The sequence below is a fragment of the Tripterygium wilfordii genome, chromosome 12, assembly GCF_013401445.1.
Source record: "Tripterygium wilfordii isolate XIE 37 chromosome 12, ASM1340144v1, whole genome shotgun sequence".
NCBI classification, from domain to species: Eukaryota; Viridiplantae; Streptophyta; class Magnoliopsida; order Celastrales; family Celastraceae; genus Tripterygium; species Tripterygium wilfordii.
This window is the reverse complement of record NC_052243.1, coordinates 12,829,485-12,857,405: the sequence shown is the minus strand read 5'-3', so window position 1 is coordinate 12,857,405 and position 27,921 is coordinate 12,829,485. Positions and strand designations below refer to the sequence as shown.

Genomic DNA, 27,921 nt, shown 5'->3' with positions numbered 1-27,921 from the left:
TTCTTTATTATTTTGAAAATATTTCAACAGTTTCTTAATTTGTGGGAGCAGAGATATTGAATGTCTTCTTTTGCAATCACCATTCCTAGTTTGTTCATCTCGGGCATAAGAATAAGACGATGCAATATGTTGAAAAAAAGTTCCTTCTTACAAAAAAATTAAAGAACCAGATTTTCAGTTCCCGTTGAGAGGGGCAGATCATCTGGCAGTAACAGCTAGCTAATGATTTGTAAGCCTTATGGGCTTATATCAAAATGGTGTATGAAAGTGCGCACAAGGCCAAGCTGTAGGCCTGTTAGCCCATACAACTCTTTGGGCTTCTATCATCTTTTGTTGACTGGGTTTTTGACCTGTACAATGGTGATCATGGGATTTTTGAAGTTGGGCCATATTTTGGGTTTTTGGGTCTTCTCCTAATATTTACCCCAATCTCTGTCAAAAAATTGAAAAAACATCAAGCTTTCGTTTTAGGCTAAATAAAACTCCATTCAATTTCTTTTTACTTGCCTGCTCAAACAGCACAGGTTAAGAAGCATGAATGAAGTGTGACGTTGAATAAAGTCATTAGACTGTAGGGTTGAGCCATTTTTCTAAGTGTGCTTGTATTGTAGTCGAGAGATCTGTGCGTTGATGCGGATACGACTGGTTTTTTATCCTCTCTGATGGTTTGGTTGGTTTCATGGGAGCTGGTGAATGAATTTGTGTTGCTAGCTAGGATTCGGGTCTCATCTAGTTAAGGTTCTATTCAGAAGAAGACATTGTGGCAGTTTGGCTCCTAGGCCCAAAGACCAAGGGCCTTATCAACTTCACAACATTTAGAATAGAGGGTTTTGCTATAATATAAGGCTGGCTTATGCGTCTACTACTTCTGCACTCACGGACACACAGACGTAGATATATATATATATATATATATATATATAATATTTATGCATAAATGTCTGTATATCAGAGAGCATTTTGCATGATTAGAAGAGGTCTAAGACAGCTTGGTGTAATTCATTATTTTGATCAAGTTGTAAATAGCTATCAACATGTCTCTCCTCCTGATTTCCAAGGAATCTAATTCCTACAATGTTTGATTTTCTTGTATAGGGATCAATTTGGTGAAATGATTTGCTAATTAACTCCAATAAACAATAGGATGTACGTACAGTTGGTGCTTTGGATTATAAAAAAAGAAAGGAAAAGAAAAGGAGACATGCGCCTCTTGTAAGTTCCATTGATTAACAGGCATGTTCTTTGGTAAGGGAAGTAATTAGATAGTTGCAACAAGAGAGAATGAGGACGGCACCAAAGCCAAATGTATGTGGATGTGGCAGCAGATCGATGGCATTCGGTATGGGCAAAACCTGCCAATATATATATAGTCTGCCTAATTTAACACCTCATTATAGTACTCCCACTGCTGCTACTAGTAATGTATCAATTTTTTCTGCAAGATTCCATTAAACTAGTGTTTATTTCTTATCTGCAGCAGCTGCTATATATATATATAGGCCATTGGTAGAAGCTCATGTTTACTTTAACATGGTAAAAAAATATATCTTAACTATATTAAGTTTAAGTAGTTAAGATAATATCAATTACTTGTGTTGCATTTGATGTGATATTGTGGCGGAGATTGACAAATGAGTCCAATTTAATTTGTAAGGATCGATCCGCAGCCAAGAAGGACCTCTTCTCTTAGAGATACTCTTATCTCCAGTTATAATTTGTTCAAATGTGCATCAACACCTGCATGCCTTTTTTGCTCTTACATATGATTAATTTAGAATTGGGATCTTGCATGTGGATGTGGTTTATACATATGCCGACATCGATCCTTAGCCAGAAAGATTTTCCTAATTCTGCTGAGTCCTCCCTAGTTGAGTGACGTGAGATCTAATGATTGTATATGATGTACTGTGTTCTTTTTTCATTTCATTTTTACTATATAACAAAGATACTATATATATATATATATATATAAGAGAGAGAGAGAGAGATGGATGATACAGTGATGTAGCATGAAAGCCATCGAGAAATGAAGCAAAAAAGAAGAATAAATGAATATATATAATTGTATTATGATTCATAGTACCTGCAGCTGGCAATATTGCAGAGGTAGATTGCAGCTGGACGGATGATCAGGACCATCAATTCTGGAAACATAAAATAAAGAAAGAATTTGGTGCAGTCGGAATACATTGAGGATAATAAAAAAATAAATAAATTATGATGTAGATTTATCTACAAACATAAGCAATTAATTACAATATATATAATCTCTGTTAAAGAGAAGAGACCCCAGCGCGGGTGCAGTCTGAAGTACTTGCAAAACAGGAAGCATGTGAGCCACCGACGGCCCGATAGCTAAGTCAGCATTAAGTCATATTCCAGTGCATGCAAAGGAAAAAGAGAAAGAAAGTCTCATTCATACCTCTACTTATAGGGGAGTCACCCTCCATTTATGCACTTCAAATAGTCCATTTTGACTTATGTTGACCCACCACATCCTCCTCCTATAAACTTGCTAGTATAGTATTAGAACATATGAGAAGATCTTAATTGACCAGAAAGGATTCTACTGATAGTTTTATGCCCTCACAATTATCATATATATGATCTTCCCAAGATAATAAAACCATTTTCTTCAGCTACCAAAAAAAATAAAATAATCTTTGAGCAAATCAGCGGTGAGAACATGCAATGCCCCTTAATTTTATTAAGAGGAAATAGTTCATAAATGATTGAGCTTTGTTTAACAAGGTAATTGTGTGTCGAGTCAAATGAGTCTATTAGCCATTAAATCATAAATTTCCAAACAAATTGTAATAGTGGGAAAAAAGCAAGCAAAGTGGAGGAAGACCCACCACCATCCACCAACAATGTATTATGAATTATGAATGAATAGTCCACAAACATATTGTTTTGTGTTCCATAATGAAAACAAACATAAAAGCCCACAACCTACACAACCCACACCCAATTTTCCCTCTAGGATAACATATAATAAACAACCCTTAGGAGATAACATGTTCCATTCAAATCTTCAAAATGCTTGGAATTGATTTGGGACAAACTCCAAAGATCAAATCTTTCTTCAATCGGGGCAATTCATGACTCATGAGGCAAGTTATGCAAATTGCAAAGTCAAAAGACTTGCAGCCAACCGTCGGATTAGAGCCAAGAGGCTTTCTCATGGGCCCACACATCAACTCAAGGAATTGGCCCCACAACCAGTGACCCTAAATATAAATTATTTGGTTAACAGCTTTTGTTGCGTAGTATTTGTCTTGGTCCCCAGCACCTCCGCAAGCCTTTCGCCGTCTTCTGCGTAGAGTTCTCTGTCTTCGAGCTCTATTAGAGACTCTAAAAGTTCTTCACTTTTGTTAACTTTCTTACCTTGTACGTTTAACAACTAAGATTTGACATTTTGATGCATCTGGATTGCTGTACTTTTGCTGCTTAGAGCAGCTAAGATCTCAGCAAAAAACGTTCTTCGCTTTCACTGATTTGTGTGCGAGGTTGTTTATTGCTTACTGGGCAGTGGGTTCTTAAACGTCTCCTCAATTCATACAATTTTCCCCTTTTATCTTACTCAAAGTGTTTCTATTTTGTTTTTGTTGTATGACTATTAGTTAATTCTAATAATCTGCTGTTGTTTTGTATGGATATGTGTTTTTGAATTAAAGATTAAAAAAGTGAAAAAGATTTAGTTTTTTAAGTTAAAGGATCTTCATTTGAAGGGTTTTTTTGATCTTCAGGAGTCATTAAAGAATTGGTTTGACTGATGCTTTATGCTTAACTAAGTTAATTTTTATATGTCATCTTACTGATAAAGACTTGAGTTTATAACCAAATATTTTATCTTGCAAATAATAACTGTAAAAGCAGTGCCCTTTCATCCCCTGTCAATTAATAAGCGGGTTGGCCTGTAGTGGGATTTTGTCTACCATTCATGTCTCCAAAGCCTTGCTGGCTACATATGGTTTTTGGGTTCTTTGCACTTGTGCCGTTTGTGCGGAAGATATCAATATTGGGGCATCTCTGAGGAACTCGGTGTCTGCAGCCCGTCAATATGCCTCTCTCTGAGCTCTATCGGATGGCCAGTGGGAAGATTGATTCGAGTCAAGAGAAAAACCCCTCTTGTTCTACTGAACTATCTTTCATGTAAGTTGGTCTTTAGTTACTAAATTTCGCCTTTTTTTTTTGGTTCCCCTCAAGTCTGAGCTCTCTTGGTAAGTCGTAATGAATCATAGCCTACCTTTTATTTTCAATCTCTCTTTTTTGGTGGGTTTTATGCAGACCTGAGAATGATTTTGTTGAGCTTGTGTGGGAAAATGGTCAGATTATGGTGCAAGGCCACTCCAATCGAGCTAGAAGGGCCCCTATTTGTGGCAGTTTACCTTCTCACCGTTTGCAATCTCATATCCCGAGAACTAGATATAAAGAAATAGGGAACGGCACCTCTACGATAAAGATTGGGAATTTTGGAACAATGGACTCTGTTGTGAATGAAATTCCAATATCGGTGCCCTCTGGTGAAATAGGTTTGAACCAAGATGATGATGTGGTTCCCTGGTTGAATTATTCCATCGATGGATCTTTACAACATGACTATTGTTCAGATTTTTTGCCTGAATTATCTGGTGTCACAGTTAATGAGCAATCTCTTGATAGGAGAAGTGTTGCTAGTCAATTAATTAGAGACTCACATGCGGTACCTTTGCATTGTTTGGAACAAGAAAGTGTGTCAAAGGTTGCCATGGCAGGGGGCAGGGAGGATAATAGGCCTCGTAGTAGTGCCAGTCGGTTATATCCATCATCATCACAGTCACAGCAATGCCAAATTTCCTCTTCACATCTTAGATCTAAAACATCTGACAATTTTGACAATATGAGCAATGCCACTCATAATGTCATTTGTGGAGATTCAGTTAGGGTTTCAACATCAGCAGGTGGTTTTGCCAGCAGTAAGATGCAGAGGGAAGATCCAGCACTGCCTACTAGCAGCTCTGGTTACATGAATTTCTCTCATTTCTTGCGGCCTGCTACTTCCTTTAAAGCTAGTATTCGGAATATTGGTGGCAGAGCTAGTTCAGGAGTATCAAGCTTGGAAAGGATGGGATCTAACGAAAAGGTGTCTGTTTCTAGTAGTAGCAATCCTACTGAATCTAATCTCAATGATTTTTGTGGTAGTTCAAGAAGACGAATTAATCCCCCTTGCCAGCCTCTTACTATTCCATCCAAGGTTGACACTACTCCCATGGAGGCTAAGCTTCTGCAGGAAGTGCATCCTGCTGAACTTCTTGAGGCCATACAGCACGGAGATGCATCCAAAAATGGCGAAAAAGCAATGCAAGCTCTTAATGAGAGCGCAAATAAAGCACAAACAAATGGGGAAAAGAACATAGAGCCTTTAGTTGCTTCTTCTTCTGTTTGCTCTGGCAATAGTGTGGAGAAAACTTCGGATGACCGAGCCCATGATTTGAAGAGAAAATGTCGTGACACTGAGGAGTCGGAAGGTCCTAGTGAAGTAGGTTGACAAAAAAAAAAGAAAAAAGAAGAATAACTGTTCTTATGTTCTTTCAATTGTCCTTTTTTTCTCGCTTACCTTATCTTATTCTTTTATACACCAAGAAAACCAACTTATGCGCAGGAAGTTGAAGAAGAATCTGTCGGTGTAAAAAGACCAGTTCCTGCTCGAGGAGGTACAGGCTCAAAGAGAAGCCGAGCGGCTGAAGTGCATAATTTATCTGAAAGGGTGAGCTAATACAATTAAACATTCTTTCCGTGTGAAAGGACTATGCTAGTAATAAGTAGTTTTCTGCATGTAAAGTGTTCTCAGTTTATAAGATCCTAACGGATGCTCATTTCTCCTGTAATGAATAGAGGCGAAGGGATAGGATTAATGAGAAGATGCGTGCACTACAAGAACTCATACCAAACTGCAATAAGGTCTATAATCCTACTTTAAGCTCTCGCTATATGATGAACCTTTCAATAGTAAAATCTAAATTATGGATGAAAGACTAAGACTTGCACTTAAGACTCTTTTTTCTTATGATTAGGTGGACAAGGCTTCGATGCTTGATGAGGCAATTGAGTATCTGAAGACACTTCAACTTCAAGTACAGGTAAATTCATTCTCTCTTCTACAAGTTAAGTTTTCATATCTAGACTGCCCAAAAACTGCCATAACTGCCATCTTATCCTTCCCGTGAAAAACCACATCTTATTATGTAGTACTTTATGCAGATAATGTCAATGGGAGCTGGTCTTTATATGCCACCAATGATGTTTCCTCCAGCTATGCCACACATGCATGCAGCTCATATGGCGCATTTTTCACCAATGGCCATTGGAATGGGGGTGGGAATGGGTATGCCTGACCTCAGTGCAGGGTCTTCAGGCTGCCCAATGATTCAGGTGCCCTCCAGTCAAGGAGCGCAATCCCCTGTTTCTCCAATGCCTGGGGCAACTGCTTTTCATGGGATGACAGGACGTAACCTTCAGCTGTACGGACTACCTGGTCAAGGACTTCCCATGATGATGCCATGTTCACCGTTATACCCCTTGTCTGGAGGGGCAGTTATGAAACGACCCGTGGGACCAGATGCCTCTGGAACGGTTGGCCCTATTCAAAATCTTGATCCAGGTTCTTGTTCAAAGGATGCAAGGCAGAACATTAACCCACAACCTCAAGTGATGGAAAACATTGTTGCCAATAGCTCAATGAATCAGGCATCTAAGCAGGTTTGTGAATTAATTGTGGTGTGATTTTGAGCTACTATATTGGAAAGTTTGAACGAAGTGACTTGTAACTGTTATGTGGTTTTGGAATCTGCTGTTGCATTACTGTTGTTTTTTCAGTTGCCATCATGTGTGAACGCGTGTGTGTCTGTTGTTTTTTTTTCTCTCCTCTAATTAGCTGAAGTTTGCAGGATCAGTTTGTGTTTTCATTGATAGCTGAAAGGCTGAGGATAGTATGCAGCTTCTCACCAAACAAGGATTATGGGGTTAATGAATATTTATTAGGACAAGTAGGCAAAAGCTTATTACTTTTTCCTTTTCCTGCATGGTTGAAGAAGATATTTTCATACCAATGCTTGTGCATTTAATGCTTAATTCATGATTATGTTTTGGTATCCTTTCAGAAAAGGAAAGGGAGGAAAGAGAAACAACTTTGTTCATTAAATTTCTGCTTACCATTGCTTATTGGAGTCAAAAAAATCAGACCATTAGCCCATGATATAACTTGTCTATAAAGGCAACTAAGAAACAAGTGAGATTGTACAAATATTGTTTATCATGATTTGACAATGTAAATATTATATTTAGTGATGTCTTGTGCCGTTTGCTTTGCCCGAGTCTAACAAAACTTTAGTTATCTAAAATTCCAGGGCCTAGCAACAAATGAAAGCTTGGAACAGCCTACGTTGGTCCAAAATAATAGCAAGGCATTGGAAATGAACGGAGCTTCTAATTCTGCGAATGGAAATGATGATGCATCTGGCAGTGTAGCTTGCGAGTATATGTTGGCATTCAACTTGTTCATTGATATTTTATTAGTATAATAATTACTTAATTAGCATCCCCTTTGATATGTAGGTTATGATTGACATCCGGTTCTGATCATGATGATGGGATGAGCGGGATTCCTTTAGCCCTTCAATGTAGACTGGAAGTCTGCCTATTTATGGAGCCACCGATGTACGCAGAAGGTTTCTAAGGGTTGCTGAATGAGGCTGAACGTACCGAGAAGCTGTTATTCAAATCTCAGGTGAATATACAAGTGAATAATGCAATGTCCAAGAGTTGAATAATTCAGATATTTGTATTGAATTGAGTTTTATACATCTCCAAGAACAAATTCTTAAAATTATCGAAATGATACCTGCCATTGACAAAACTAGTGCGACATTTTGGTACAGTTATGCACAGAAACTAGGATGCTAGGGATGGCAAGTTGCATATCCGCTTTTGCCTTCAGATGTTAGTTAGAATAATAGGATGAAAGTTGCATCTTGATGACGGTAAGAATTTCCGAGGGGGAATGTGTGGACACTGGAGAGCCTAGGCAAGAGAAACCTGGTGGTTTTGGTTGCGAATTCTCTCGTACTGAGAGACAATTAAATGGGTCCTTCGAAATTTTGTGCCTCTTTCTTTCTTCTTGCAACAAGAAGAATCGTGGAAGACTAGATAGTGAAGGGAAACGAAGCTGTGCTTGGACATTCTGGAAGAGGTCATCGGCTTTCAAATAATGGGTCACTATATGCCCAATTAAATGATTCAAAAGAAAGCCCAGGTCAGGTATAGCTTATAAGCCCAATTGAATAGTTCAAAAGAAAGCCGAGGTCAGTTATAGCAGCGGACACGTCTCAGGAAGGTTTCTTGAATTTTCTGTCTTTTGAGACACGGAAACATTACGTATCCATAACTTTGATGTCCATGAGGAAAAGTGTGGGGGGCCATTTTATATTAAATGGTCCCCATACTTCTCCTTATATGTCACCTAGATTATGGACACTTATGGATATCAAAATTATGAACATATATCATTTTGGTTTGAGAAATTGATTGGACACCTTACCTTATATTCTTATACACTGCCCATGATCCAAACTGGAGCTTGACTAAGAACTTGACAGGTCTCTGAGAGAGCCTCCCAGATCACAATGTCAAAGTCAAACTATACCCTTGGAACCTAGAAAAAAAAAAAAGTAAAAGAAAGTTTAATATACCATAAAGCAAAAGCATGCCTGTAATTATGCAAAGATGGGGCACAAAGGAAGCATTTTCAACCAGACAAAGCTTTTCCAAATGATGGGTTTAGGGGCTTTTGATGCCTTCATTATAATGTTGCCTTCTATTAAATTCAACTTTTACTGTATTCTGGACCTCTTCCGTCCAAAAATCATAAGTCTGGGAACTGTTCTCAGGTTGCTTAAACCATTGAGATAATTAATCCAAGGGACTAATGAGGAAAGAACAGTTGTGTTTAAACTCATAATGATTGTTATTAAGATCTTAAGCTTGACTATTGTGGAGATCAATGTCATGATGATGACATTCATGTTTCTATCATCATCATTCACTGCTATGACAAGACTTAAAGACAAGTAAGCTTAGTTGTGACTAGTGTTTGTTAACAAATCTGTTAAAACTGTCCATGTGCTTATGTTTCCAAATACTGTTAATGGGCCAATCAAGAATAATACATTTAGGTCTTCCCAAATGGACACCCTGTTCATTCATCCTATTAGTTTCACTTTGTCTGGGCAAAACAATGGGATGTCAAATAATCCTGAAATTTTTATCTTAGTTTCTTATTAACCTCTTGTCTATAAGAGCTTTGTGTTTTTGGTTTCCTTATGAAAAATTTACAACTATTGGAGGTAATCATAGTACAACTTACAAGAGTTTGTCATGCTGTGATTCCAATGTTACAGAGGAACAGTTGCCTTTATTTTTTTTCCCCATTAGTTGTCTGTCCCTAAATCAACTTAGAAAGGATAGCTTTAGAGATAAAGGGGAAATGAATTATGTCTCTCTCCATTTCACATTTAATGTTGTGTTATTGTCTCCCAAATCATTCTGTTCTAGAAGCTGAGTTCACACATTTCTCATCGAGTGCTGTGCTCCATACTTTAGTTTTAGGCCTTTGCACTTGGCTGTATGCTAATGATCACTTTTGAAGTAGTACCAATATTGCAAATGTTCCTGGAAATTTGCCAGATATGTTTGGCAGCAGCAGCAGCAGTTAAAAAAGAATATATCAGAACAGGATTTGATTTGGAATGATTTAAGTTTATCTCTTTTAGGAAAGAATTGGCAAATAGAAAGTGAAGATCGTTAAATAGAATGCTGCATAACCTAAAAGCCTTAAATTAAGCAAACACTAGTCATTGTTGCTGGGAATGGCTTGCTATCAGCATTCTGTAAATCTAGTGTTCTTGGTGAGGGGGGGTTTTGCTATCAGCATTTTTTTTTCCTTCCTGTTGCTGAGACATACATACTGTGATACTGAAGGTGAAGGAACAGTACCTCTACCCCCTCGATCAAGTTAAGATTTTCAAATAATTACTTATCTTTCCCAATCATTGATGACAGAGATATAATTCCCCCAGAGTTGCAAGCAACAGAATAAAATAGATGTAAAGCTGTATGGTAAGTAATTATTAAACAATTTCTTCCCAATAAAAGAATGTTTACAAAACTAGCAGACCAATTGAAAGATAAAATAAAAATGACAGACAGCAAAGCAAAACATATAATTGAAAAATTAAATACTGAAGCATATACAAACCATGGTTGACTTCACATAACAACTCATCTTCTCACTACAAGATAAGGGTACAAGCGCATAATGAAATATGGAGATTACATGGCACGTTTTCATGGGCTCTTATTTTATACATAATATCCCTTTGCCTTTGGGCGTCTGAATTAGGACATTAAAGCTCAGAGACGCTTCATAAGAAAATGCTTAGCCGTATTGAGTGCACTTGCAGTAAATGTTTTCATAAGTTAGCTATATATCAGTAACTCGTAACAATTCACCCAAATTTATCTCCATTCAAGTATCAGCAATATGCATGCATGCTCAACTCAATACATGACAGCTGCATTATTATGGTTGTCTTATCTGTATATATTGGAGTACAACCAGTTTACTTTTATTATTTTAGTTTTAGCATATCATAGAATCATGGCACTTTCTTGAACTCAGAAATTTATATTTTAAAATTAAGATACAGTTTCAAGATATGATGAATAATTACAAGTTGGAAAAAATAATTGATCTTGTAGGTCGGTAGAGTGTGAGTAGTATTTTAAAAGATGGGGAATAAAACCTTATTTCGGCAAAGATGGAACACAACAATTTGTTCTATCATCCAGTTATGAAATCTTGCCAAATTGATATTGATGTTGGAGAATTACCTGAAAAGGCGAAAAAGAAAGAGGGGAAATATTATTTGAAAGGCACCAAACTCAGAAGTTAAAGAACAAATCTGCAATGAAAACAAAACTAAAAGATGATGTTATGTAGCTTCTTCTGTTATCAAACAATTTATTGCAGTATACTATATTTTGGTATGTTAAACCAAATTAGGGGTATTCCTTGTTGGCCAATTTTTTTTTATTTTTTCTGATTTTGATGGGAATCCTGGGTTAGACTTTGGTTGAAATATGGAATTGCTTACAGAGTTCATCTAAACATCCCCATTGTAAAAAAGTCCAAATGTTGTATTGATTGTTTCATTTGTCATCACCCTAAATTTAGTTAGGCTTCTGAACACAAGAATTTTACAAGATTACTGCTTAAAAATATCTGTCAGTAGACCCAACATTGCAGCCAAAGTCTTTTAATTCTCAAACTCTAATGAGACTTGTGCTAGTCAAATTACAGGTTCTCTCTCTCCCCTCCCTTTCATCTACTGGATGAGAGCAGTTGCATCTGAACCGTCCATTGCAGGTGGAGCCCACTTGTGCTGTGGACCCAGATGCTGACATGGAGCATCCTGTGAAGCCCAGGTCATGAAACATAGTGCAAGTATATGTAAAGATGAAGCCACAATGTACAATCAGCCTACTGAATGTGAGTCTCTAGGGTCAGTCACCTATTAGTTTTTATTCCCATCTTGATTAAACTCCTCCTAGAATTCCATGTAGAAAGCCTATTCATTCATTCACCTTTTGTTTACAAATTTTTTTATAAAGTAGGATCAGTGGCAGCATCGTTTGCACTCCACATGGGGAGACACACTTGCTGTTACAAGCAGAAGCTAAAGAAAGGCCTGTGGTCTCCAGAGGAAGATGAGAAACTTTTGAATTATTTAACCAAGCATGGACATGGCTGTTGGAGCTCTGTCCCCAAACTCGCAGGTAATCCTTCTTTTTTTTTTTTTGCATACATGTGTCATGTGTGTATCTTTCTGGTGTCACACTGTAATGCACAAAGCAGAGTGGATTCTTTTCTTCTAAGTAATTATGTGATGCAATCCTTGGAAGGCCTACAAAGGTGTGGAAAGAGTTGCAGGCTAAGGTGGATCAACTACTTGAGGCCCGATTTGAAGAGAGGAGCATTTTCACAGCAGGAAGAGAACTTGATTATTGAACTCCATGCAGTGCTTGGCAACAGGTTATTTCTGATTCTTTCTTCCAACAAAGACTGTTCCTTTCTTTCTTTCTTGCAGCATACACATAAAATGGTGTAATCATTTCTGGGATTGTGCTACTTCTTCTATCAGATGGTCTCAGATTGCAGCCCAGTTACCCGGAAGAACCGATAATGAGATTAAGAACTTGTGGAATTCCTGCATCAAGAAGAAGCTGAGGCAGAGAGGCATTGACCCCAACACTCACAAGCCTCTCTCTGAGCTGGACATTGATAAAGAGAAGCGGGTCACAAACAATGACAAGGCTTCTAGTGTGTCCGGTGAACTCAACCTCATCGAGGCAGCAAAGTCAAAATCATCTTCGGCTTCTTCTGGCTCCAGGATCGCCAACAACAAGGACAACTCAAGCACTCATGATTTCTTCCTGGGGAACTCTGGCAATACCAGTTCCAGGCCTCCTGGCCTGATGGGGTGTTTTACTTTCCAGAAGTTGAATTACGGGACTAATATTGGGCTATCTGTGAATCCAAATACTGCTGTTTGCTTTAATCCGGGCTCTAGTTCCTCTGAGATGATTTCTGAATTCAATCTTAGCAATTCCTCCATTTTCTCATCAATGTCAAACTCAATCTTCCAAACCCCAATACGAGTTCCATCAGTAATTCTTCCCACTGATGATCCTTCTTTAGGATCTAATAGAGTCCAGAACTGGGAAGGAAGCAGCTTCAGCAATAACTGTGGAAGCCAAAGCACAAGTTATAGCTTTGACAACAATGCTTTCTCTTGGGGGCTGTCAGATTGTGGAAAATCAGTTGAAGAAGGAGAAGTCATAAAATGGTCCGAATATCTGAGTACACCATTTCTTCTTGGAGGCACTGGCACTGTACAGAATCAAACATCACAACCCATGTACAGTAATGAGAGCAAACCAGATACAAACTTGATAGCAGATGTACCAGGCAGCACGGCTTGGCATCAGAACCAGCATCAACAAGGTAATTCACAGGCTTCCAATGTATATACTAAGGATCTCCAGAGACTTGCTGTGGCCTTTGGACAAACCCTTTAGAAGTTTAATGAAATTCAGGTGAACAAGAGCACATATATGGGAATTGAGGTAATTGCTTGGAGAAACATATTATGTATTGTGCTTGTGGAGAAAGGATGTGTGTCTGTGTTATAAGATATTTCTCTTTTGGTTTTGTAAATGTATCTGATATAGAACCTCTTTTTTCAGCATTTATCAAATAAATATATTTGTGGTTGAACTGAGATTCGATTATATGTGCCAATATCGATCACCTTTCAAGAAACGCAGCAGGTATAGCACAGTTAATTAAATTAAGGGAGGATTCAAATGACCTTTTTGCCTTGTATTCCTCAAATTGAGCATTCTTTCCAGATTGCGACTCCTTAATTCTATCCAGAAAAACATTATATATTTCACTTTAGTACCACTCATGAAAATTACACGTGTGTAAATCCAAAAACAATCACAAAGGGACCATTTTTTTTTTCCCCTTAAATGGGGGTCTATTCTGCAGATGGAGATGGTTTTCACTTTTTTTGAGACTACTGCTCTTGTATAATATGTCACCTTCCCATCCATTGTCTGCAGCAAGAAATTATACTTGTCATCCTTTGTACCCACCAAAAAAAAAAGAACTTGGGATGATGTCAAACATATTTACAGCTCCACTTAAGCAACACAAGTCACATGATTACAGTAGACGGTCGAATTTTCAAGTGATGATTTGTCGAGGGGGCCACCAACAACCTGCAAAGAGAAGAGGAGAGAGATATTGACGGTCGTAAGAGTTCTTAACATTGGGGTGGTACCGACCAATGAACCCCGACGATCAAACTAGCAAGGATAAAAGAAAGAGACATGTTAAAGTGAATAGAGTTCAACAAGATGGTCGTAGTGAGCACAACATGTAGTTTTTATGGGAATAATGAGGAATCCTTGCTCTAATCCCTCCAATGCCTGCAAAAAGATTCCCACATCTTTTAACAATAATACTTCTCCATCTCCAATCAGCTAAATGTCAACCAAAATGCCCATTGAGACAAACACTTAATTTGTCATAATATAATTATAAATAATTAATACAACCTTTGATGACATTATTAAGGGGATGAACATGCAAGTTGCATTATGAATAACACAAAATCAGATTTCCTGAGATTGAGGTTGGTATAATGACAACACCTTTGCATGATGTTAAGGCAAGCATGAACATAAAAATAAAATTAAAAAAAAAAGAAGAAAAGTAACGGTTTCCCTTTTCCAGATTAGCAAGAGCTGCATATTGATCCTTTGAGTATAGAAATGGAATAGCAGAGGCACAAAAAATTGCAATTTCTAAGAATAATAACAATCTCCTGCATATAGGAATGCAATAGGCTTGCTGATCCCATTTCCTTCTCAGCATCCTTCACTTTTATTGTCTTCTATCAATTTTCATTGAATTGCTGGGTTTTCTTTCCAATAATGGATGAGAATATGTAATTCGTGATTTACGATGACGATGTCAAATGAGCGAGTAGCTAGAACATATCTCATTTGAAAACAAGATTGTGACAAGTTTTGTCGCATGGGTAAGGACAATCAATTGCCTTAACACCGGCTCGACCACAATACCAGTCTCCAACAGCTATTGCAACTGCCTGTAAATTGTACGGTAGGAAAATTAGACATTCCGGAACCATTGAGATTCACATATTTCAAAAACTTTTGTGAGTTTGAAACAGAAGAACAAAGGGATTGCAACAGTCCAAAGAATAGGATAAATGAATGTAAGAAATGAGGATATTGCTTTGGAAGTATGACAATACAAGAATAGGATAAGAACAGTGATGATTAGGTCTATGGTAAAGATAGCGTCAATCAAAGATTAGATGCAAGAAAACCTTTAAGGTAGTATCCGCATATACAGTAGGATGAACTGGTGAGAAAAATAAAACGAAAATTTACATAGAAAATAGTTTGAGAAAAAGAAAAGGGAGACAAAGAAAAAGTGATAGATGCAAGTAATAAGAAAAGATATGGGTTCTCTACTTCTCTAAGATTGGTGGAGAGTAAGGCCCTAGACAATGACCTATGGGGAAAAAAACCCCCTACATAATAGAATAAAACTGATCTGTCTCATGTAGCCAACCTCCAATTGTTTGATGATCATGAAAATATGGTGGGCACTTTTATGTTCAGTATTTGTCTCTATGCTTTGTATTTTGTATTTTTTTTTACTAGTGATAGAACGTACAAAGACAAAATGCAAGAACATACCGCATACACATGCAAGGATTTGTACTTTAGAGTTGACAGAGAGATGAAAGGCTTTCCTTTAATGCAAGGTGAATCTTAAATAGGCTAATTCAATCACGTATACCTTGTTACCAATAACAGGAGAATCATCAGCAAACCACGTATCCTGCCTCTCTGTTTGGCAATGAGCGAAACACGAATTTATAAATAACCCATTCTGCCTAGACATTGAGAAGCCTTTATTGCATTCAACATTTGATTCCTGAACCCTGTCACACAATAAAGGCTTTTTCATCATGATCATACTTAATTTAGTTTTTTTGTTTGTTATATCCCGAATGAAATGGGTAATTGATTTCTGATTTATGAATTACCTTGCAGATATCGAATTTGAGATGAAGTACATTTAGCATTATTCAATCTGCAATCACGCCAAAATCCATGTGGATCTGCTGATGGGGGAGCTATACTGGATTGTATCTGATTCAAGTGGCAAAAGCAACTCAATCTATCTATTTTAACTTTCAAGTAAGAGCATATCTATCACCAAGGTCATTACTTAGCACATTTTTATGTTACAAATAGTTTATCAGACTACAAAGTTACCTGCCACGAATCATAGGCTGCATTGAGAATAAATAATGGGGTTTTGACGTTGCCAATTAAGTTCTGAGGAAAGAAGCACTGGGCAAAAAAAAAAAAAACAGGTACCAAATAAGTAGAGGCAAAGATGAAGCAGTTGTTTTAAGAACAAATTGACTTTATCAATTCAAATCAGACTGAATATAAGGATTACCGAAGTAGGATCAAGGTGGTTAGTACATAAACGAGGCAGGTTGTTTTGGACCCTCTGAAAATATACCAATTAACATAAGCATATTATTTTATTGACTTTTAGACAAAAAGGTTAAGGGATTATGATCTCAATAAATACCTGCAAGTGAACCACACCACTGTATAAATTCCTAATGGTGCGGCCACCAGAGACATCGATCCTATAAATTTGAACAGGAAAAGCAGCATATATTAACTGCTAAACAGGAGCAAGTATATATCCTAGTGAGCAAAGTAAACCATAGAATTATCAAAGATCATGAATGCTTACGCATCAAGGAATAAACCAGCATCACTCAGGCACTTCACTTTAGTTGTTCTTGGGAACAAGTTACTGAACTCGTCACAGTGTAAAATTGATGCTAGACCCCCAGCGGAGCACCCAGAGAGAAGGGCCTGATGTAAACAGACATTGTTTTAGCAGGATAGAGCAAGATGAAGAGGAGAAGAAATTAGATTGAACGTCTGACAAAAGTAAACCTGTTTGGCAAAGCGCATTCATTTTGCCTTTAAATCTTCCATTGCAGCTAGCCATATGCGTTGTCCTCTAAATTGGAGCCGTGCGGCCTAAAACCAGAGCCATCCATTTAGATTATTGGGTATGAATAAAACTTATGGAATTGAGGGTTGATGAATCATAGCTATCTCATCAGAAAGTCCATTAGAATCTATTCAATCGTATCATACACACATTCAAATTTAGCTTTTGGATGCAAGAGCAGCCTAAATAATGACTTAGACTGTTCCCCGCTATTGTTTTACAAAGAAGGTGTGCACGATGCAACTGTGGGAAAGTAGTTATGAACATGAAAATACCTAAATGTTTATCCAAGCTCAGGACGTACACTACAAAGGGGGCAATTGAACATAAAAGCATCAATAACGGTGGTAACCTTGTAAGATCCAAATTTTCATCGTTCTTCAATTTTTAACAGCCAGGAACAAAACAAGATAGATAAACATTTCATGGAGAACAGAAATTGTAAGAGATTAATCCCAACCTTATCTTCACCATCCCCAGTGAAAGAGGCACCATCACAGTAACGAAGCTTTACTCTATTCCAGTTGAAAAAATCTGCAAAGGCCATGCCAAACAATATTAAACCTTTTTTTATGACAACTACACCCTGAAAGTATCATAACTAATAGTAGAGTTAGTTAGCTTCCATAAGATTCTATATTCAGTTTGAGAGGAGACCAGGATTCTCTTCAGCCTTCTCACTCAGTATTCCTGTGAATGGAATCTGCTTTTCCATGTATGTCGACGATCCGCGCCGAGTCTTTTTACGGTAGACACAAGTTCTAATGTTATTACACCATCCTCCTCCCTGCAAAAGAAGTTTGACCATATAAGTTTACAACCAAGGACAATATCAGTTGCAAGAATTCATTAGATTCACAGAGTGCCAGAATAATAGTAACGAAAGAATGAGGCAATCAATTCAAAAATCTTGATTTGAATCCAATCTTAAGTAATAAAAAGTTACAATACCCCAACAAGAGATACATTAACCGATATCCAAATAAGACATAAAAGGTCCATTATGCAAAACGGAATCGTATACCTCCAACTGAATTAGCCAACTATTTGCCCCTGAACCATATCCACGATGCAAATGGTATCCAGGCAATGTTCCATCCAAGCAAACTGCAACATTGAAAGTATGGAGATTGATTAGGCTAAGATATGATGCAAATCCCCTAAAGGTGGGTATTGTTTCAATTTGAGAATATTGAAAATCTCCATTAGGATAATTAAAATGTGAGATTATCCACACAAGTCTAGAGTATCAGCTAAATGTGCACAAATAAAGAAGCCAGCATACGTGACAACCAATGTAAGACTAACATTTCCCATTCCAACAAATGCATCAACCTTGAACAAAATGATTGGACTATAAAGATTATCAAAGAAAATAAAGTAACTGTGGGCAGGATGGGGGCAAGAAGATGTACACGGACCTTAGCTCAAATAATTTGCAAAGAGGCCGCTTCCAAGAATTGAACCAAAAAAAAAAAAAAAAGTTGAAGCATCAGAATGGTTGGCCTGTCATTTTTACTTCTCCGTTTCTGATTCTAGATTTCTAGGTGAAGTAGAATCTAATTACAATACATAGATATAACAATTGGGTGGAAAAGCACAAGTAGATTAAGCTACCAATCACCATTAGCAATTTCATTAGCAGGGAAACGCATGTAAAGGGTATTGATACATAAAATCCACCAAATAATAGAAATAAAAAATTAACGAGAATGTACCTGCTCCTTTAGCGCCAGCAGTTGGAATGAGGGTAAGTCCTACCATCAATGGATTCCTTACAGCTTTGGATCCTTGGTAACTATAAGCCTCGATGTACGACAGCTCTGTCTCATTAATAGCCACGAACCCATGTACCCACTTCAAAAGAATAAGTCCTAATGTTGCCAGAACCCACAAATGGCTCACCATGGCTCTGACACCCAAATGAAAATAGGAACTTTGGCAAAGAGGGTGAAATGCAATAAAAAGGCCTCCGAACTCAAACAAGTAAAAGACTTTTTTATGGGTAAAAAGAAAAGATTGCCTTGAATAAGCGAGGAGCAAATCGCATTGAGAATCTGGAATGCAGGGGCGGGGAGGAAGAAGGAAGGAAGGAATAGAGAGATGCAGTAGTAGTGGTGTAGGCAAAGAAGGGAATTTTGTAAAAATGACCTTCTCAAAAAGTCAAACCAGAGAAATGACCCATTTTTTTATAAACCGCAAAAATGACCTATCTTGTAATTTTTTGGACCCAAATACCCCTAATGTTGAAATATCATTTCTTCCACTCACAATACCAGAATACACATAACCCTCTTAACAGCTATTTCTCATCATCTTATCTGCACTCGATCGGCTATTTCTCATCATCTTATTTGTTCTATAGAGCTCGAAAAAGCCAGATCAGGTTCGGGTTCTGAGTTATTTGTGATCTTCGTTATCGCAAGTCTGAAGAGAGGTTCGTTGGTTAACATTTCATATCACTTTTGACAAGCGAGTACATCTATATTCTGAGTAATTTTGTTCCATATGTTTCTCAAGTGCATGTGAAGTTCTGAACGAACACATTATCTACTCATAGCATCTGTGTAGTTAAGCATATTGAGTTTGTAGTCGAACAAATATATATGTAGTCGAGCATTTGTGTTTTTATGGTCGAGCATTTATGTTTTCATGGTCGAGCAAAGTTGTTTATGGTCGAGAATTTGTGTTTTTATGGTCGAACAAAGTTGTTTATGGTCGAGAATTTGTGTTTTATGGTCGAGTAAAGTTGTATTATGGTCGAGCATTTGTGTTTTTATGGTCGATCAAAGTTGTTTATGGTCGAGCAAAGTTGTTTTTGGTCGAGCAAAGTTGTTTATGGTCGAGCATTTTCATGTACCAAAATGCAAACCCAAGCCGGCCATAGGTATGTACCAAAATGCAAACCTTTTCATGTAATACCAAGTTAAAATCGAGTATATGTTAGGCAGAAAACTGAGCCAGTAAGATACTAACCTCAGAGGGGGAAAAATCTCTTATCTGTTGCCAAAAACTGATGATCGGAAGTTGTACGGTAATCGTCGAGCAGCCCGTCGAGCAAAATGAGTTTGAAAGAAGTGGGTTTTCGTGGGAAGGGGAAAAGCCAAAGGGTGGGTTATGTTTTCTAAGGATAATTTGGTCTTTGCAATATAAAACTAGGTCATTTTTGCGGTTTATAAAAAAGTGGGTCATTTCTCTGGTTTGACTTTTTGAGAGGGTCATTTTTACAAAATTCCCGGCAAAGAAGAGTGTTCGCCTTTGCCGGGCTTTTTAAGGTTTTTATTACAGGAAACACGTTTGGAACTAAACAGAGATTTTTCCGCTTAAGAAGGCTACAAAAGAAAAAAAAAATAATCACCGTCGACAGAGAGACACACGTATATAATCTGTTAATCACCGTGAGATGAGGATAGATGGAGAAGATGGCTGGTTTAGTAGTCAAACTGGAGGGTGATCCGACGTAGACCTGGAGATATGGCAAAGAGGCTTTCCAGCTGTCATAGAGTAATAATAGTATGATTGAGATGAATTTGCTCTGAGACTGCTTTTGTGGTTTGTAATAAAGTAACCATCCTTATTTCCAGATCTAATCTAAACCCATTACCCATGTTTTTTTTTCTCTTCAGAAAACACAAAAATATGAATTTTCTGTTTTTACTTTTTTATAATGCATAGCATATGAAGATGAAGAACTGAGCAGGCTTTGGTATTACGAGCCCTAATAATTAATTAATTAATTAAAGAAAAGGGTGAAGATGTGTATGGTCATCACTTTTTTGTGGTCCAGAATGAGCAAAAATCCAACCTTGTTTTAGTAATAATCAAATTAAGTTGTTAATTTGTGTCAGAAAACAACAAGTATCATTAATTGCATGCTCAAATCAATTTTTTTTTCCATGGCAAAGCTACAACAAGGAAGGACAGAACAAGGCAGTCATCCGGGGATCACACCCACTAATCACTATCCAATCAATTGGACACCTTCGGGAACCGAGAACTAGGAATGCTACATAGATTATATTAAAAAAATCAATAGTTGGAACTAATAGGTGTCCTGCTCAAAATTCAATACTATCATGCTTCTCTCTCATCTGAGTCTATCTTATTCTTCTCTCTCATAGGCTTTCCTCCTGGGTTATGCCATTGTTGCAAGGTAGCTGGCGTTTCTTCGTCCTCACATCCTACGACGCAAATCGAACATCTATTTCATCAATCTTCTATCAGGGATCTCATGTTTAGGTGTTGGGCTACATCTTTTGTGCTCCAGACTTTATCATCATTTTCTCATCTTTGAGATCGGTCGATTAAGGATGCAGGTAGAGTGATACGCCTTGGATCCATTGATTCATTTTGCTAAGATGTATCAAAGTGGTGGAGGAGGTTCTAGAGGTGATATGCCTATGGGTGGTGACTATGGTGGTGGTTCTACTGACAGTGATGGTGTTCAAGGCCCAAAGATTGAGGAGGTTGATTGAAGTTGAATCAAAAGGGAAATATGGGGATTCTGCTATGTTTCTTGTGTGCTCTGTTTTGTCTGTGTTCAGTTTGTATTTTATAAAGCCAGCTTTTGACTTTACATATGTGGATAATTACGCTAACAATGTACCTTATTATGCTATAATAGTGTCTAATTACACTGTCAAATAAGTTTATTGCATTGTCAAAAATGGATAAAATGATTGATTACACTGCCACATAATTCCTAGTGACTTATTACAATGTTACATATGTACCAATGGATAATCACACTATCAATGTACCATATTACGCTGTAACCGTGCCTAATTGCACTGTTAAATAAGCTTATTGCATCGTCGAAAATGGATAAAATGACTTATTACACTACCACATATGTCCCAGTGACTTGTTACACTATTACATATGTTTATATGTCATCTGTAAATGAAGTTAATGATGCATACCCTTATTACATTGGACCATTTATTTGTTACACTGGATTAGTATATAATTACCTTTCAAAAAAGGGGTTAATTTGGCAGTTGTTTAAGATAAATAACTAACACCAGGGTATTTCAAAATGAAGAAAGAAAATAATAAAAACTGAGAATGTATTTGAAGTGGTGGATAAAGTAATTAACACCAACGTCATTGTAATTATAGTTGATAGTAGTGTAATTGTCAAAAACTACATTTAACAATCACAAAAACCACCCATACAAGACAAACCAACTACTCTACTACTTGTCAATCATCTGCACAGTTTTGCAAAGATTCACATCCCATGAGTAATCATTGTCATTCAGTAATTGGTGAATCAGACGAGCTTTATAATGGAGAGGGTTAGAATTCCGGTTTCTTTCTTTTATTGTTGCAGGTTCCTTATCAGTTGATTCATAGTTTTCTCTATGGCTCCTTATCACCCTTATTTTTGCCATACTGAGATAATGAAATAGAGACAATGTAATTATGGTATAACAGGGATAAAGTAAATAGCCTTCAAACTAATTACACATCACTGTATTCACATGAATTAACAATGTAAAACTAAACACATCAAACATGCACATCATTGAGCTCATAAACTGTAAATCTCTCAAAGAAACAGGTAATTACATGGCATTGAGCTCAGAAAATTTTCAACTAAATGCACATCATTGATAAACTGTAAATCTCTCAAACAAATAGGTAATTACATGGCATTGAGCTCATAAAATTTCCAACTAAATCCACATCATTGAGCTCATAAACTGTAAATCTCTCAAATAAATAGGTAATTACATGACATTGAGCTCATAAATCTCAAAACAACAATTAATTACTTGCCATTAACTCAGAAAATATCAAAAAAAAATTGAAAAAATTCAACCCAACAATGAAATTAGTACTTCGATTGACCTCAAACAAGCGTAATATTAAGAACATCGTTACAGAATCAGCTATCCAGTGTTTTTTTCTTCTCATATCCGTGATGTTTATTGAACCAAAAATCAGTTTGATCTATACCGCAATGGGTTTGTACCTTTCTTCCTGATTCCTTTCAAAGATCTGTGTAAACCTCATATCGGTTTAGCAATGGAACTCCTGGGGACGGAGATGGCTTCCTTATAGAGAATCGCGTTTCCCTCTCATCTTCTCTATTGGAGAATCGGTTTGCGTGTATGTGTGTGAGAGCATATGAAAACAACTATGGGGTTTTAGGTCTCGGTTTGTGTGTATGTGTGTTAGAGAGCAGTTTACACAATCCCTCTTTTTTATCTAATTTTTTTGAATTTTCCTACTTAGCTTTCCTATGTAGTAGGGCTCACCATTTGGCCCGCGGGCCTAGGCCCGGCCCCAGCCCGACCCGGGCCCGCGGGCCAAAGCCCTGCCCGGCCCGAAAGTAGACCGGGCCTGGGCAGCCCGGCCCGATCCCTTGGGCGGGCCTGGGCCCCATTTTTTGGGCCGGGCCCGGCCCGAAGTCCGATACCTCGGGCCAATTTTGGCCCGGCCCGAGCCCGAGCCCAACCCAAGCCCGACATTATTTATTTTTATATGTATATAATATGTATATATTTACATATATATATATACATACACACACATACATATATATATACATACACAGACAGTGCATCTGCATATATATACATACATATATATATATGTAATATATATGTATATATAATATATAATATATATGTGTATGTATATATATATTATTGCAATGTATGTGTATGTATATATATATTATACACCCCAAAACCCTAAACCCCAAAACTCTAAAGGCCCTAAACCCTAAACCCTTAACCTTAAACCCTAAATGCCCTAAACCCTAAATATCTTAAATCCTAAACCCTAAACCTAAGCACTAACCCTAAAGCCATAATATGACCATCTACTCATAAATGTTGATAAAATCTTAAAATCCTAAGATTTTATAAAATAAGTATAAAATTAAACTATTTAAAACTATAGATGTGTATAATATAAAATTTAAAATCAATACTCATTAAGTAAAACTAAAATTATTTAATTTTGTTAAAAATATAACAGGTGGTATGTAAAGATAATAATTTAATTAGTTGAAAAATATAACATGAAAGTGGCTTTGACTTGTTGGTTAGTTCATTATTCTCCTATCTAAACGTCTTGAGTTCAAATCTTATGATGAACAATTTAATTTTATAATTTTCAAAGAAGATGAATAGTGACGGGTAAGTGCTACCGGTGGGGGATATATGCATGTACGTTGTACAGCGTTTATAATTTTCAAAGAAGATGAATAGTGACGGGTAAGTGCTACCGGTGGGGGGTTTATAATTTTCAAAGAAGATGAATAGTTTATAATTTTCAAAGAAGATGAATAGTGACGGGTAAGTGCTACCGGTGGGGGGTTTATAATTTTCAAAGAAGATGAATAGTTTATAATTTTCAAAGAAGATGAATAGTGACGGGTAAGTGCTACCGGTGGGGGTTTATAATTTTCAAAGAAGATGAATAGTGACGGGTAAGTGCTACCGGTGGGGGATATATGCATGTACGTTGTACAACGTTTATTGTTCATGTGATGTTAATGGGCTGCGACTCTGACTCCATTACTTCCTCCTCTTCCTGTGGGCCTCTGCCTAAACACAACTACACTAGTGAATTATAATCCATCAAGAGTCAATAGACAGACTAATTTAGGTGGTGGATTGTGTTTGACATAATTGATGATGATGTTATAGGAATTAGTCAAAATATATATATATATATAATATATGCCGCAGATTAATTTAGAGTTTTAACAGGGTATAAAACATTCTCTTCTCTTCACATTCATTGGAATCACACAAAATTACTGACTTTTCAATAATCATGTCAGTGTTATCTTATGTTTACATGATCGACGGAGAAAAAACACAAAAAAAAAAGAAAAAGAAGAATAAATGAAAACACAAAGAAGCATGAAAACTCAAAACTCATCAAACCCAAAAGCCAAGCAAACAATACACTACTACTTGGTCTCTTCCAGTCCATTTGTAGCTGCTACAGAAATCAAGTACTCAATCTGTATATATATATATATAACTAGCTAGCTAGCTAGGTTTCATCAGCAGCCTTGTTTTCTTCGGTAGCTTTTTCTCCATCAATATCATTCTGATTCTGATTCTGAGAAGAGGGTGTGGGTGCAGGTGCCTCACTTGTGTTAGCAAGACTAGAGGGTGCATCAGTTGCCTTATAGTAATAATTAGGCTCAGGATGATCTTCTTCTGCTTTGTACTTATACCAAGAGGCCCAATACAAATAGTTTATGAAGTTTAGGCAGCTTAGAATTGCTAAGAACCAATAGAACAGATTCAGATTGTTCTCATTTAACTTAGACCCTTCTACCCACCCTTTTTTGCTTGGAGCTACTCTCTTAGTAATGGCGTTTATAAGATCCACAAACACACTGCTCAAGAAGTAGCCAAAAGACAGTGATAGAAAAGTGAAGGATGTAGACAGAGACCTCATGTATGCTGGTGCTTCCTTGTAGAAGAATTCAAGCAATCCAACAAGACTGAACATGTCTGCAATCCCAAATATCCCATACTGAAAAGAAAGCCAGAATAGGCTTATGGGATTCCCTATATCTTTTTTGTCCTGATCCCTTCTCTTCACTTCAACTATTCCAGCAACAGCCATTGAGATTGCAGAGAGGACTAGTCCAACTCCCACGCGTTGAAGCTGCGTGATCCCCGAAGGATGATGAGTGATCTTGCGGGCAAAAGGAACGAACAAGAACTCATATGCCGGAAGGAGAATACACATGAAAACCAGTGGAATCACAGGAATTGATGCAGCAGGAACCTTCAGGGATCCAAGATGGAGATCCATTATGCTCCCTTGTTGGACCGAGAATGTCTGAAGTTGTGCTAAACATGTATTCATTATAATGGTGCTGCCTAATATGGGCAGCATTCTTGTCAAAATCTTCACTTCTTCCACTTGTGTCACTGTGCAAATTGCTGCCTCTGACCCTTGAGTGACAATGGCTGCTTTGTCTAGGAACCTGCAGGGCTCATTATTTTTGCTTGTTATATAAGAAAGTATCTCTCCAGCAATAACAATCAATACTGCCTAGTATATATGGTCACTTCACCTGAATTGGTTTGTGTGACCTATTTTTTCCTCGGTTGATTCTTTATCATTGTTTTCGTACAGAACTTCAGGTTTATCAGGTAGTGGTAACTTTCTGTTCTTAATTGCCCCTTCAATAACCTGAAAAAAAGGAGGAGAATAATCAGTCGATTAAATGAAGGAATATATATAATACAGCACTCATAGAGCTAGAATAATGGAAAGGTAGAAATTGATTTGTAATTGCCTTGGCAACCCTTAAGATGGGGCTGTCTCCGGGGGCGTGGAGGCGGAAGAAAGGCTTTCCAAAGGCAAGAACAACAAACCCAACAAAGGCTGCAACAGTTGATGTGAAAAACCCCCAATACCATGCTTTTTTAGTGCTAACCCAAGCAATGCCAGTGACTCCTACAGCAGCTCCCATGACTGTGCTGAGCGTAAGCCAATTGAAGAAGGTTGCAAGATCCTTGGCTTCCTTGGGATCTTTTTTATCAAATTGGTCAGCACCAAGTGCTACAAGAGCTCCCCTGACTCCACCTGAACCCAATGCCAACAAGGTCAGGGAGGCATACAACATTACTGCTATTCTACCTTCCACACAACTTGGCTTGCCACCACAATATTCTGGATGCAAACTTTTGTATCGAGCTTGAATTGTCACCAACGCCAGTCCCTACACCCCACACACACACACAAAAGTAAATCAACAAATTTTGAGGACTTAGGTTGAGGTAACTATCATTTGGGATTCATTACCAGGATCTCGATTGCTCCAAAGAGCAAAACAGTATGAAATCTGTTGAGGAAAGTGTCGGAAATGAAGCCACCGACGAGGGAGAGCAGGAAAGTTGCGCCCATGAAGTTTGTGAGAGTGTTTGAAGCAGTAGGTATGTCAAAGTACATGACACCAAGGAAGTAGAGGACCAAACTAATCATGTTGGCAACAAAACCCATGTTCTCTAATGCTGTCAAGGCTGTAGATGTACATGTATAATATTATTACTTAGCAGTTACATGTTAGTTCATGTTATATGATCTCAGCAGTCAGCAGCTAGCAACTTAATTTAGCAGGTAATTCACTCACCAAAGATGAACATGGAAGCTCTGAATCCACCTTTCTGTTTGTTAGTGAGTCTGCAAGAGAAACAGAAAGAGGGGATGCTTTCGCGGCTTACCATGATGAAGACGAGGTTCTAAGGACGAAGATCAAAATAGATATATGCTTCACGTTTCTTTATATTAGTATTAATGGGAGAAAGTTAATGAGAATGGTGGTAGTTTAGGACAAATACTAGCATCGATGATTTCAGGAATTCATATGGATCAAACAAAAATGTTAGGGCTGAATGGGCCGTCCAAGAGATGCTGATGAGTTTGGTATTATTAGTGGTGAATAGGCCGTCCGAGAGATGCTGATGACTTTGGTATTATCACAGATTATTCTTGTTCTTGGCTTATTACAGTTAAGTTACTATGTAGAAGCCAGCTGAGGCTGAGCTGTGTAAGGGTAACAAAGTTTTTCTTGCCAGTGGCGAAAGAGGTGTAAATGTAAATATTGAGATCAACAGCATCCCAAAAGGAAACACGACGTGATCTTGCAGGGTCTCCTCCTGTATTCTATTTCTATTTCTATTTCTATCTAAGTATCTAAGCATTGGCAATTTGGCATTGCCAACAAAATTATTTGCAAAAATGGAATAGTCTTGCTCTTGCTCTTGCTCGATCGGAGATAGGTTTCATATGACAGTATGGAGATAGAATCAATTAAAAAGACTCTAATATGCTGTAATACTCCTTGTTTACAGGTTTTTGTTAGGAATATATATCTAGCCGTATCAAGAATGGATCATGAATAGTAGATAACTTTTAAGCAATATAACACTTGACTTGACACAGCTAAATCAGCAATATATTGCATGGGATGAATTTCTTATTTCTTGAAAGAAGAATAGACTGACCAGTCTGAAACAGTTCAAGGCCAGCAGCCCCAGGGTTGTCTTTATCCTTCCTTTCTCATACTCCAACCCTCCAATCCAATGGATGCATTTTCAGTTGCCTTCTAAAGTTTATTTAGTTGAGGACCGGCACCGGCGGGGAGGGGTGAAAAATGAAAATGCATTTTAGCCTAA

At 37.5% G+C, this 27,921-nt stretch overlaps 3 protein-coding genes and 1 pseudogene across 8 annotated transcripts; 2 read left to right on the top strand and 2 right to left on the bottom strand.

Annotated features, from left to right (window-relative positions):
- The first annotated feature begins 3,264 nt into the window (after positions 1-3,264).
- Positions 3,265-7,896, top strand: LOC120011465 (transcription factor PIF3-like). 6 transcript variants are annotated; one of them, XR_005471036.1, is made up of 8 exons: positions 3,267-4,155; positions 4,291-5,521; positions 5,645-5,749; positions 5,878-5,943; positions 6,057-6,122; positions 6,244-6,741; positions 7,373-7,516; positions 7,597-7,896. XR_005471036.1 is itself a non-coding variant. In XM_038862586.1 (8 exons), exons 1-8 carry the CDS (start codon positions 4,064-4,066, stop codon positions 7,601-7,603), a joined length of 2,199 nt encoding a protein of 732 aa, XP_038718514.1. In that variant the 5' UTR covers positions 3,268-4,063; the 3' UTR covers positions 7,604-7,895. The 6 variants fall into 6 exon arrangements, 4 of the variants coding, with proteins under 4 accessions (XP_038718516.1, XP_038718513.1, XP_038718514.1 ...); XR_005471037.1 differs by having other exon boundaries at positions 7,373-7,522; XM_038862586.1 differs by having other exon boundaries at positions 3,268-4,155; positions 7,389-7,522; positions 7,597-7,895.
- A 3,737-nt stretch (positions 7,897-11,633) lies between these two features.
- LOC120011454 (transcription factor MYB61-like) lies at positions 11,634-13,389 on the top strand. Its single transcript, XM_038862572.1, has 3 exons — positions 11,634-11,874; positions 12,001-12,130; positions 12,240-13,389. Exons 1-3 carry the CDS (start codon positions 11,742-11,744, stop codon positions 13,174-13,176), a joined length of 1,200 nt encoding a protein of 399 aa, XP_038718500.1. The 5' UTR covers positions 11,634-11,741; the 3' UTR covers positions 13,177-13,389.
- Positions 13,390-14,171: 782 nt separating this feature from the next.
- Positions 14,172-18,681, bottom strand: LOC120010337 (annotated as a pseudogene).
- Positions 18,682-24,499: 5,818 nt separating this feature from the next.
- Positions 24,500-26,970, bottom strand: LOC120010591 (protein NRT1/ PTR FAMILY 4.5-like). The gene is made up of 5 exons (XM_038861370.1): positions 26,877-26,970; positions 26,549-26,766; positions 26,040-26,465; positions 25,815-25,933; positions 24,500-25,724 (listed from the first exon to the last, which is right to left on the bottom strand). The coding sequence occupies exons 1-5, from the start codon at positions 26,968-26,970 to the stop codon at positions 24,773-24,775; spliced, it is 1,809 nt and encodes a 602-aa protein (XP_038717298.1). The 3' UTR covers positions 24,500-24,772.
- Positions 26,971-27,921: the final 951 nt, after the last annotated feature.

Excerpts from the sequence above, each read along its gene's own strand:
- LOC120011465 (XM_038862585.1), top strand. The coding sequence starts at position 4,064 with ATGCCTCTCTCTGAGCTCTATCGGATGGCCAGTGGGAAGATTGATTCG. Across the intron at positions 5,522-5,644 it reads AGTCGGAAGGTCCTAGTGAA|GAAGTTGAAGAAGAATCTGT; the intron begins GTAGGTTGACAA and ends ACTTATGCGCAG. Across the intron at positions 5,750-5,877 it reads TGCATAATTTATCTGAAAGG|AGGCGAAGGGATAGGATTAA; the intron begins GTGAGCTAATAC and ends TGTAATGAATAG.
- LOC120011454 (XM_038862572.1), top strand. The coding sequence starts at position 11,742 with ATGGGGAGACACACTTGCTGTTACAAGCAGAAGCTAAAGAAAGGCCTG. Across the intron at positions 11,875-12,000 it reads CTCTGTCCCCAAACTCGCAG|GCCTACAAAGGTGTGGAAAG; the intron begins GTAATCCTTCTT and ends AATCCTTGGAAG. Across the intron at positions 12,131-12,239 it reads CATGCAGTGCTTGGCAACAG|ATGGTCTCAGATTGCAGCCC; the intron begins GTTATTTCTGAT and ends TTCTTCTATCAG.
- LOC120010591 (XM_038861370.1), bottom strand. The coding sequence starts at position 26,970 with ATGGTAAGCCGCGAAAGCATCCCCTCTTTCTGTTTCTCTTGCAGACTC. Across the intron at positions 26,466-26,548 it reads TTGGAGCAATCGAGATCCTG|GGACTGGCGTTGGTGACAAT; the intron begins GTAATGAATCCC and ends TGTGGGGTGTAG. Across the intron at positions 25,934-26,039 it reads CCATCTTAAGGGTTGCCAAG|GTTATTGAAGGGGCAATTAA; the intron begins GCAATTACAAAT and ends CCTTTTTTTCAG.